This window comes from Nomascus leucogenys, chromosome 3, assembly GCF_006542625.1.
Source record: "Nomascus leucogenys isolate Asia chromosome 3, Asia_NLE_v1, whole genome shotgun sequence".
In the NCBI taxonomy this organism is placed as follows: domain Eukaryota; kingdom Metazoa; phylum Chordata; class Mammalia; order Primates; family Hylobatidae; genus Nomascus; species Nomascus leucogenys.
Genome location: NC_044383.1, coordinates 60,274,852 through 60,287,927, shown reverse-complemented (window position 1 = coordinate 60,287,927; position 13,076 = coordinate 60,274,852). Strand labels below are relative to the sequence as shown.

Genomic DNA, 13,076 nt, shown 5'->3' with positions numbered 1-13,076 from the left:
GATCAATGGGTACAAAAGTAGTTAAATAGACAAAATACAACCTAGTGTTCGATAGATCAGTAGGGTGACTACAGTCAACAATAATCTATTGTGTATTTCCAAATAGCTAGAAAAGAATAATTCAGATATTCCTAGCATAAAGATAAATGTTTATGGTGATGGGATATTCCAATTACCCTGATTTGATCATTACACATTATATGAATGTCTCAGACTATCACATGTACCTGGAAAATGTGTATACCTATTATGTATCAATAAAAATAAAAGACAATACAGTTGGTTCCCATGTCACAATGGTTCAACTTCGGATTTTCATACTTTGTGATGGTATGAGACCATTCTTTTTTACTTTCAGTACAGTAGTCAATAAATTACATAAGAAAATATTTGATATTTTATTGTAAAACAGGCTTGGTGTTAGATAATTTTGTGCAACTGTAGGCTAATGTAAGTGTTCTGAGCATGCTTAAGATATGCTAAACTAAGCTATTGTGTTCAGATAGGCTAAACTAAGCTATGATATTCAGTAGTTTAGGTGTATTAAATGCATTTTCAAACTTAAAATATTTTCAACTTATGATGGATTTAACGGAATGTAACCCCACTGTAAGTCAAAAACCATCTGTGTCATATAGTAAAACATGAATATCAATAACCAATTCAAAAAGTGATTTTGAATTCTCACACTCCAAATATAAAGTTTTAGGAATGCCTTTCATTTCATATTTTCCTTGTTATGAATGCAAGTAAATCCAACAAATCTCACTCACTAAATATAAAACAAAGATTATAAATGATTAAGAAAAAATTGTCAGATTTTTCCTTATAGTGACACATAAAGTAATGGTGCACCTTACAATCAGTAGCATATATTCAGTGAAATATGCTATCACACAGGCTGAGAAATTTGACTTTTAAAGGGAATTTCTTTCTCAAAATATTATTGAGAACCACTGCTGTGGTTCATAAGGTGTTGTAACATGAACTGAATGTTTGTTTTCCCCTAAAATTCATATGTTGAAATCTAATCCCCAGTGTGATATTTGTAGGTGGAGTTTTCGAGAGGTAACTGAGTCATGAGGGTGGATCCCTTATAAATAAGATTAATGCCCTTCTAAGAAGGGTCACAATAGAGCTTGCTTCCTCTCTCTCCCTGCTCTTTATCATATGAGCATAGAATGAGAAGACGGCTAACTGCAAATCAAGGAAGAGGGCCCTCAACAGACACCAGATACGCTGATGTTGTACTTCCCAGTCTCCAGAACCATGAGAAATAAATGTTTGTTGTTTGAGCCACCCAGTCTATGGTACATCTGTTATACTGACCTGAACTAAGACATGGAGGCAAACCAACATTTGATGGGTACAAGAAGAAAATATTAAATGTTTTATTTCTATATTTGAGTCTTTATCACTTTAATTTTCTTTAACCAATTAGTTTATATTTTACATTAAATGTACAAAGGTTAGCATAATAATTTGTAAATATGTATTTGTAATCATAAATATCCTGGTAGACATATTTAAAGTTTTACAGATAAAGGTATATAGTAAACAATTTAGCAGTCACTGCTTCTATAGGCACTTCACTGGTCCATACGATACATTTTGCTGAAGACATCATTATTCAACATTTCCCCACTTGGTGGCACCAAAAAATTAGAATATCTACATATATATCTGTGCCTACAAGTTTTACTTTTTAAAATTTAATAAGTATCAATTCCCTTTCAATGTAAGCTTAAAATAATAGGCAAACTAATATGCTGTTTGACCTTCTTCTCCTAAAGCTCACTGTCCAATTATTTGGCATTCATTAATACAGGGTACAGTAGTCAGAATCAGTAAAATTTAAATAATCAACTAGTTTCAAAAATAAACAATAACACATAACTAAGAAATTCACACTTGACTGACACATAAAATAAAAAAACTTCTCTAGCCTCAATACAAAAAAAATTTAGTTACAAATTCTGTAACAAACATGATTTTTACATTTCATATTATATTTAGGGTCAAAGTACTCAAGTATTAATTTCCCACTCTGGGTATTTTAAGATTAAACCTCTTCTACTCCTCATGAATATTTTCTATACCCTCTTTCAAGCTGCCACAAGAAAGTCCAGTTCTCAACCTTTTCCAAGGTAAGTTAGGAGAAAACTTTGTATCCCAACTACAAGCAAATATGATAATTATACTATTTAACCACCTAACTACAATAAAACCACATATCTACAAATTGTTGGTTTTCACTGAATTTTTACTAAAATTTCAGTAAGTATTATGGGCTCATTTTTACAGATGGGGAAGCTTGGGATCAGGTAATAGATTTTAAACAAACACATTCACGACTGGAGCTCAGCTATACACACCATGATGTCCCTCTTAAACAGGGTACCATCTACCTTCCCCTTCCCTCCCACTATACACCATAGGTATTAAAACTGGCCAAATCATGGCTTGGTAGCAAAACCTGAGCTTTGAGTACTTGTAGTGCTATTCGAATGATATTATCTCTCTATCCACACTCCCCCAACCCCAACTAACCACCATTCAATTATGAATGCCTTTTTGACTTACCTTTGAATAAGGAACATTCTCGCTGATCATGATACAACTGCTTTTTGCATTTGGTTTATTTTCACTGAGAGGAAAGAGGTGGGAACTATAGTTTGAACCATATGAAACTGTGAATATTCAACTGTTTAAGCTAATAGTGACTATTAAGTGGCCAGTAGATTCCAAGACATGGTGGATTATTTAATTAAATCCTCACTACTTTATTACTTAAATATTATACCACTATAAAGATGAAGAAATTCAGATGGGAAAGTAGGTCAGGAGGCCCATGGACTTGAGATCCACATTTCAGCCTCTCCATACCAATTATTTTAATTTTATTGTTTATGCTGCGTAAGGAAACAAATAACTGCTAGGAAGTTGGATCTTAGTGGGCTATTACATTGGAATCTCTCCCTTGGCCTTAGGCCTTAAGTGGCCCCTCTCTACCTATTTAGCAACTCTTCTATGTGTTCCTGGTTCCCACCCTCAACCCCATTATAAAGTCCTCTGGCTGTTTTATCAACGTCCTTCAGCCCAGCCCTCTGTACAGTAAATTATCACATAACGTCATCAATGGATTCTTGGAAACTGTGACTTTAAGTGAAATGATGTATAACAAAACCAATTTTTTTTTTTTTTGAGACGGAGTCTCGCTCTTGTCGCCCAGGCTGGAGTGAAATGGCGCAATCTCGGCTCACTGCAACCTCTGCCTGCCGAGTTCAAGCAATTCTCCTGCCTCAGCCTCTAGAGTAGCTGGGATTACAAGAGCCCACCATTAAGCCCGGCTAATTTTTGTATTTTTAGTAGAGATGGGGTTTTACCATGTTAGCCAGGCTGGTCTCAAACTCCTGATCTCAGGTGACCCGCCCACCTCAGCCTCCGAAAGTGCTGGGATTACAGGCATGAGCCATTGCGCCTGGCAACAAAAGCAATTTTACTACAGACTAATTGATGTAAACAAGAGCTAACTTCCTATTGCATATTTCTGGTCACAAGAACATCACCAAACTTCTAAATAAAGATTCAAAGCACTTCTAATATTAAATACTGAAGTAAATGTAAGCTCTACATACATTTAGGAAAGATTAATAAAAACAAAATAATACTCAACTTTTGGTGAATTAGTGAGTGACGATGGTTGTGGTCGCAGTAGGTTAAATGAAGGAATAAATGTTTGCAAAGTGAAAACTATAAAGAGCTCCTCCTACCACCACACAGTTCAAAAACAAAAACAAACAAACAACAACGTTGGGCTAGCTGAACGTTTTTGCATTGCAATTATTGTTATGCATTTGTATGTAGTATACTTTATGAATTTTTAATTTTACAATAATTTGCATACACTTATTCATTTTCCAACCCACTTACTCTTAGTTCAGGGTCACGGGTGGCTGGAGCCTATCCCACCAGCTCAGGTTGCAAGGCAGGAACCAACACTGGACAGGATGCCATTCCAGCTGCAGGGTGCACTCACACATACCTACACTAACTCCTACTGGCACAATTTCAGACATACCAATTCACCTAATGCGCACATCTTGGGAATGTGGGAGGAAACCAGAGTACCCAGAGAAAACGCACGCGGACATGGAAACAACACGCAAACTCCACACAGTGGCCCTAGCCAGAAACTGTCCTTTTTTCACATCAACATTATAGGAAAACAGCATGAAAAAGATGTTATTTGAGGACCTGCTGTATTCTAGAAAAGTGAAGTTCTTTTAAGGATAGCTTAACTAATTCAGTATGAATATTATGTTAGTTTAATTGACTTAAATCATTTTCAAAGTTTCCATTTAAATATAAAATATTAGTTTAAAATGTTTCTTTTCAATAATATCATTCCCACAAAGAAGGTCTCTTTCAAATAGTTTTAATAACAACTTATTTTCTCCACTCCCACTCGCTACCCTCATAGCTTATTTAATTCGGAGCCACCAGAGTAATACTGTTTAAATGTTTGTCAGAGCCCATGACTTTTCTATTTAAAAACTTCCAGTGGCTTCTAATCTCAATCAGTATAAAATTCAAAACCCTAACTGTGGACTATAAAGCTCACATGACATGGCCTCTTGCTACCTCTCAATGAAACTTTTACTACTCCCCCTTGTCAACTGAATTCCAGCCACAATGGCTTTGCCTCCTTGCTAGTATCTGAATATAGCACGTACGTGCCCACCTCAGGATCCTCACATTTACTCTTCCATCATGGCTTACTTTCACTTCATTCAGGTCTCTGTTCAGATGTTAGAAACTATTCCTGATCTTTACAGTAGTCTCAGCCTCTACTACTGTTTATCTCCTTATGCTGCCTTATTTTTCCTCATAGTATCTACCAATTGACCACTGGGAGACACATCTCCATGCATCTTTCATTTCTGCATATTTTGCAAGCCAGGAGCTAACTGACCCCCTGACCCACCATTTTTTTTTCTGTACTATCTTTTCAAAGATCTTTGTATAGCAAATAGTCTTGGTAGATACAGAAAATATCTTTCCCTGGAGCAAAGGACAGGCATGCTTACCATCCATTATAAAAGATTCAGCTTCCCTAAGTTCAGGGTTCCCCTTCTACAATGCACTCTATTACGTGCAGGTCTCATCTAGTTCTCTCCCCATTGCCCTAGGGGAACTGGGACTCAGGGAACCAACACACAAAAAAGTTGATCCTATGGCTACTGCTATTGCTGTGAGTAGAAGTCTTACATCTTCAGTTGCCATCCATAAAACTGGCAGGTTACAAGTAGGGTAAATATCCTAGGTCCTTCACAATTCTTGACATTGACATTACATATTGAATTTCTCTCTATATTTTTCTGCTGACTTATGTTTCATTGATTGCTATATCCTCACTTCTCTATAGGTTTCAAAGCACTTTTACAAACAGTATCATCTGACCTTCAAAAATCCCTGTGGAACATTTTCTTTTTCCATTTAATAGGGAAGACACTGATCCAGAAAGCTTAAAGGACAAACCCAAGATTAGCATAACAGATCAGTCACAGAATAATAGCAATTAGAATCCAGGTCTAATTCCTAATTTGTTATTAACTTGTGACTACTTCTTAAAAGACAACTAATATGCTGTACATTCTATGAGATAGAAGGATAATCACCCACTGATATTAGACGGCAAATTCCTTATGTGGTATCACATAAAAACACAAAAATGTCAATGAATAATAAACAATAATAAATGAGTACCCAAATAAGCACCTGTAAGATACTGAAATGTATGTCTTTTGGGGTTCTTTTATTATACATTACAGCACGTGAATGATCATGTGACAAAACTAGATTCTGCTCTTACGATAATAGCCATTTCCTTTATGTCTAAAGGAAGACATCTTAAGAAAATACCCAAAAATGTTTCCTTTGCAACCAGAATTTTCATCTTTGCAAGAATTAAGAGTGCTTCAACATAAACTTCATTAATCTGAAAGGTTCCAGATAATATTAATGCTGCTTATACAACTTACAAGATAGGTAATAAAGCAGCATTTATTACTAGCTTTTTATCTATAATGTGAAAGAGAAGTCTGTATACAACTTGGTCAGTCATTTATAATTCACACCTTACCACTTCCAGGAATACTGAGGGGAAAAAAAGTCTGAGAGTATAAAAATAGATTTCATACAAAAGAGAAGTATCAAGTTATATAAAATATCTGATTTTAAAAGCCCTATATCTCCAAGCAGAGTAAATCTGCAAAATCAGTAACAGATACGGTCTATGGTTCAGAGTTCTAATATGCTTATAAATCTATTAATATGCTTATAAATCTGTATGTTTATAGATGCATACAGATTTATAAGCATGCTTATAAATCTATTAATATGCTTATATTATATATTATATGCTTATATTATAAATCTATTAATATGCTTATAGATTATATATTATATATCTATATGCTTATAGATTATATATTATAAATCTATATGCTTATAGATTTATAAGCATATCAGATATTATAAATCTATTACATAGATTTATAAGCATAGATTATTATAGCACTATATAACCACCTTCAAGGTTCATAAGTTATAAAATTTCTGATTATTAAATTGCAGAAATACAGCTAAAATGATGATGACTAAGTAGTTAAAATCTTACCCTTAAGTAAAGAAAACTGAAGAAAAATTGAAAAAGACTCAAAATATTATAAAGGAAAACAGAATAAAGTTTAATAAATTACTAAGGTAAAAAAATTGTTTTATAAGGCAATTTTAACTCAATTATCCCCATTTCACTTACTGTGTAAGTTATAGCTGCCAACATTCCAATCAAGGTCAGAGAACTAATAGAAAATGACAGTGCAGCTAAACCATCTGTGAAGAAAGAAAAAGTGTTAAAAATGTACATATATACTACCCAAATCCTTATATTTAGCAAATCAACATAGAAAGCTGAGCTGCTTATACATTTTGAAGAAATAAAAACCAATATGTATTATCGTATTCTTGAAGTGTTAACTCCAAGTGGAGAAGAGTTTCTAAAGGACTCTTTAAAAATTGATTTTTAAAAAATCTTTCGGACAAGCTGAGATTTTCTTTCCTACACCTCTTAAAATTAAGAGGAAAATTACTGGCTAATTATTGGGCCCAAAAAGAGATCAGTAAAATATCAGATGCTCAAAAGGTGATTAAAAAGATCACACGACCTTTCTCAATGGCAGACCCTGAGAAATAACATTTCATAGGAAAGCTACTGACCTTGACTCTTTCTCCCTTCTCCCCTCAGTCCTGAGACTTCCAGTTTCTTTGTTCTTAATTTTCAAATCAGTTCTTAATAGATAATCAAAAACTAAAATCTTAATTAAAGATTTATTTCACTTTTTCACTTGAAAGGACAAGCTTGCCTACTTGGCAGAAAAATAAAAGCAAACGCAATGAGAAAATAGGTTAAAAAATACACACACACACACACACACACACAAAATACTATGCTAACGCATTAGATTTAGGAAATTATCTAAAGGAAGGTCAAAGAGTGAGGGGCAGGAATGACACTTTCACATAAATATATCAAATTATGTAATAAAATACTATGCAAATTTGAATATTCTTAGGTAGGAGCAATACTTTTTCAAGTTTTAATACAGGTCCTATTAGGCCTGTATTGATCGAGTTTAAATGTAAGTCCTGTGGAATCAAATACAAAGTTTTGATTAATTTAATGTATTGACATTAATCTTTTATGAGTACTAATAAAATTATAATGATCTATCATCTTAAAACTCATGTCTCAGTTTTACATAAAGAGAGCATATTATTAACAAATTCACAATCATGCAAGGCAAATTTTTAAGTCTTAATTTTTTAAAACTACTTTTTATCAAATCAAAGACATTTTGATGCTGTTACTTAACTGATCATACCAGAAGCATCAAGAGAAGGTGTTCATACAACTAGGAGGGGTCTGACATCTGGCTGATAATTTTAAGGTACTATTGTAAAATATATTGTATATATTGTAAAATATATCTCCAAAACAGCGATGTAAAAATCTGAAAAATTATGTGTCTTAGAAATGATAAAATAGACATGCTGATATATTTGGCCAATTGAAATGTTAATATTACTAATAGTCAAAATCATCTGAACCAAATAACTCAAAATTGATCATTATTAATTATTCCCACTTGGGTAAAAGATGAATAAACATGTGCTGAAGATATTTGAAGATGCATTCTCTTTATATGTTAGGAGGTCTATGATCTGGGTACACACATCTTTATGATAAATAAATCCTATTGTAAACAAGTTGTACTATAGTCATAAAATGCATTACTCTGCTGCAATAAAAAGGAACTACTAATACAAATGAATTTCAAAACATTATTTCATGAAAGATGCCAGGTATACACAAAAAAGAATCATTAATAAATGGAATCAGAATCCTACTCACAATATTCAAAAAAAGCAAAACTAATATAACTAATATATAGTGGCAGAAATTATAACATTGGTACCTCTCATGGGAGATGATATTAACTGAACGGAATACTGTGAAAAAATTGCTAGTGATGGATGTGTTCTACACCTTGACTGCAATCAGTTACAATGACTATATACATGTATCATAAGATCTACGCATTTTACTACATATAAAGCATTTTTTTAAAAAAGGTTATATAGGCCGGGTACAGTGGCTTATGCCTGTAATCCCAGCACTTTGGGAGGCCAAGATGGGTGGATCACAAGGTCAGGAGTTCGAAACCCAGCCTGGCCAATATGGTGAAACTCCATCTCTACTAAAAATATAAAAATTAGCTGAGCATGGTGGTGCGTGCCTGTAGTCCCAGCTACTCAGGAGGCTGAGGCAGGAGAATCGCTTGAACCCGGAAGGTAGAGGTTGCAGTGGGCCACGATCATGCCACTGCACTCTAGCCTAGGTGACAGAGCAAGACTCCGTCTCAATCAATCAATCAATCAATAAAAAGGTCATATACCCTTGATGCCTGAAAAATGCAATGCAAGGAGGTGGGATGAGAGACGAAAGAACTAAAAATTAAGAATAGTTGGGTAATTGTTTTGGACTTAGATAGCTGATCCAGAGTGTTAAGTAACATGTATTCTAGAATACGGTGTTTAACATTGGAGACAAAAAAAATAAAGACTAAAGAGAATGGAATTGCAAAAAAACAGAATAATGCTACCTATCTAATCACCAATTCAAGTTATACTAACACTCAAAGTATAACTTATGAAATAATGTTTGGGGTAGAAGAGTAGTTACTCAAGATATCTAAAGGAGTTAACTCCAAGAAAAGAAGCCATTAATTTATCAGCAATAGAATCAAGGTACATAAATCTGACAATTCAGTATTAGTAGATGCTACCCTTATTCTTGCTGGTATCAGTAAGATATTAATGAATCACAATTTACAACATGAGATCTTAAGTGGAAAGCAGGAAAATTAAGAACTCATACAGCAGACTGCAAGACTTAATTTAATCATCGTTTAGTATTGTACCTGGGCAAAAAGAAAGAAGTGCTGATCAAAGAGTGTACAGTACCTATTAGAATAGTCAAAAAAGCAATTTTTCTGCATAGTATTTATAGAAATAAATACACTAGGTATCTTTGAAAATAAGGTTACTATGTTCAAATGCACAAGGAATTCTGAGTAATATGATACACAGTATTTTAATATCACTTTCTAATGCCAAAGTTATTTTTTTAATGATTAAGCAATTTTCTTAACCTAACCCGTGAGCCTTTTTTTTTTCTGGAAAAACCTAGGTCACACAGAGTAAGTTAAGAAAAACTTCTAGAAAAGCAATGCCAAAATATTTTCATGAGGTGAATTTATAATAAAACATTATTTAATTCATATAAAACCTCTGTAATTTATATTTTATATAAAAGATGATTTAATCTCAAACAAAAACATAAGGTCCTCTGTTACTAATTAAAAATAAAACCCAATATATCCAGTATATTTCTTTAACATATTATTTTATATTATCCTAAGTGAATTAAAAAATCACATAGAAATTATAAGAGCCTCACTGCTAAAATACTTTGAAGAAAAGATTAAATTTTCTTTCAACATGGTAATTTTATGAAGAAGTCAAGAAAATAGCTACGTAATAGCTACATGGCTAAAAGCAAGCCTTAAGAATGTAACACTTCTAATTTGTTTAGCATTAGGTTCAAAACAACAAGTTAGAAAAACTGTGGGGTTAAATTCTTTTTGTTTTGTTTTGAGATGGAGTCTCGCTCTGTCTTGCTCAGTCCCCCAGGCTGGAATGCAATGGTGCAATCTCAGCTCACTGCAACCTCCACCTCCTGGGTTCAAGTGATTCTCCTGCCTCAGCCTCCCAAGCAGCTGGGATTACAGGTGCCTGCCACTGCACTCAGCTAATTTTTGTATTTTTAGCAGAGACGGGGTTTGGCCATGTTGGCCAGGCTGGTCTCAAACTCCCGACCTCGTGATCCACCCCCACCCCTTGGCCTCCCAAAGTGCTAGGATTACAGGCATGAGCCACCACGCCCAGCTGGGGTTAAATTCTTAACAAAATACAAATAAACTGCTTCTCAAAAGTCTGAAGTATCAGGAAATATAAATTACTATGTTTTTTAAAAAAAACAATACTTACGACTACTTCCAAGTTCTTCAAATAGGAACTTCACTTTCTCCCACTCTGTAGAATTTTTGTTATTGGGAACATTCAATGGAACAAAGGCACTACAAAAGAGAAAATAATTGTTTTAATAGCTTTAAAGATAAAAAGTTAAATTAAATGGTTTGAAACTCAAATTATTTTTCTCCAAAACAATAAATAAATAAAATCTGTACTATGCACTGAGGGGAGTGAAAAGTTTCTTATCTACGCATTTACTTCACTGCAAATTTGTTTTAATAGTTGTATTACTGCATTCAGTAAAATTAGTTTCCTTTGTAATCCCGTATGTTTTTTGCACTTAAAATACTTTATTATACTTTAATAAAGCTGGTAAAAAACAAAAAATAAATACATAATATTTTGAGAATGGACCACAGGTTTAAGATGATCGAAACAATCCACAAAAAAAGGTTAAGGACATCTGTATTAAATCAGTAAAGCAGAATGTAAATATATGTAATTATTTAAGAAGCAAAAGAAATACATTAGAATAAGCAGTAAATGTCTCACTGTGGAATCGGCAGTGATTACTGCTTTCTTATTAGTATTTTTCTATTAATATATCTTTCAAGATTCTATCCAACAGACACAATGAAAGTAGTTTCTATTTGTTTTTCAACCCGCAGGTGAAGGGAACTGTAGAAATAGCAGAGACAGCTAGCATCCTAGGACCTGCTCTATGATCTTAGACTGGGAAAAGATAGAATAAACAAATGTTCATTTTATTATCTAGCCCATATCAATAATAAGAAGATAATTAAGAGATTAAGGTAAAGAGCTGGGTATCCCTTAGGTTGTATATGTGTAGGAAGTAACTCTAATACCACATCCTTCCCAACCTAAGTGTAAGCAAAGTGATAAGATTTATCTTCTGTTGTAAAGAGGAAATGAATTAGTTCAATAATATATTAAGGTACCTGCTCTAATAATGTTTTCATGTAAAACAAAGTAATTATTCTAAAATTTTCTTTTTAATTAAAAAAAAAAATCCGAATTTCCTGTTGCTACTGATAACTGTTATTTAAAAAATGACCGGGCACAGCGTGTCAGGAGGTTACTTAAATTTCTAACTATCTGCATTGACTTCAGTTTACTATATTCTTCTTAATCCTAGAGACTTATTTATCACCACTTTTAGAAAAAAAAGTGCTTATTCACAGGCATAGAGCAATAAATGTAGAAAGTTTATTATTTGTTGCCCCAGGTATGAAATCAAACAAATGAAAGCAGAGGTGTGGAATCAAGAAATAAAATTATAACATTTTTGTATATTACACATCCATAACAGAAATATAAACTAAGCAAGAAAAAACTACCTATATGATATTCCTTTATTTGGACAGTTTGTTCTGATATCCCAAAAAGTATGTTCTGAACTTGTTAGTTGGGACTAACCAATCTGTGAGAGTGGGAAAACAAAAATTTCTATGTTGTACAAAATACCACCTATCATACTATTAAAAAAGAAATACATATTCGGGTATCTAAAAATAGCATTCATTCTCATAGGGTTCAATATGCAATATTCTAAAACTCAGTATGTCAGTTTTAGGTAATCAAAGATATTGTACAGAAAGAGAAGAAAATTAACCCTTGCTCTTGATGACACACATTCAACTCCTGAGCAGAATTATCTAGCAGTTCAAATATTCAAAAAAGAGTAACACCAGAGGGAACCTTATATAACCAAAAAAACTAAAAAGACTAAGTTAAGTGACCCACACTACTATCAGAATGACTTGAGGAAAATACTTTGAAAGCATCCATCAGAGAGTTAAAGATTTGAGCACTTAGTATTTTAGGTATAAACGAAAGCACAAATTCAAAGCAGGTTCTTAAATTACTTTACCATCAGGATTTTATAACCTAAAAAACAGACCTAAAATATTTTCACATAAACTAAGAAAACATCCATAAGTAGAACTCAAAATACGGCAAAGGCACTAATTAATCAACACAGACCCTGGCCTTAATTCTGCAGGACATTGATGAACCAGGCTTTCCTCTTTCAATGGAGCTGAGGTAGGGTAAGAAGATCCAGAGGGCAGAGCAGCACCTGACTGGTATAAAAGCATGTCAACCTTTTAACCACCAGAAGGAACAAACCACTGTTCATCGACCAAATATCAGCCCCATAGACAAAGATCTATAAAGAAAAAGAAATAACTTCCCAACAGATGAAAAGGCAATTGAAGTCCAATAAAATTATAATATAGATATGTCAGTTCTGAGGAAAGAAACAGCAGTTAAGATCATCAGGTATACTAAAGTATTTACTAAAGTATCAGGTATACTAAAGTATACTAAATGAAATGGTGATGACATTAAAGTAACCAAGAGTTAGAATACAATGAGATTTGTATGGTAGAAAGGTG

General features: G+C 33.4%; 1 protein-coding gene across 1 annotated transcript in view; it reads right to left on the bottom strand.

Annotated features, from left to right (window-relative positions):
* LMBRD1 (LMBR1 domain containing 1) overlaps positions 1-13,076 on the bottom strand; it is a 123,744-nt gene that overhangs the window by 57,603 nt on the left and 53,065 nt on the right. Inside the window, exons 6-7 of the mRNA XM_003271088.3 lie at positions 10,675-10,763; positions 6,824-6,897 (exon numbers count right to left, since the gene is read on the bottom strand). Of these exons, the coding sequence (XP_003271136.1) occupies positions 6,824-6,897; positions 10,675-10,763 (163 nt within the window). The remainder of the gene's footprint in view (positions 1-6,823; positions 6,898-10,674; positions 10,764-13,076) is intronic.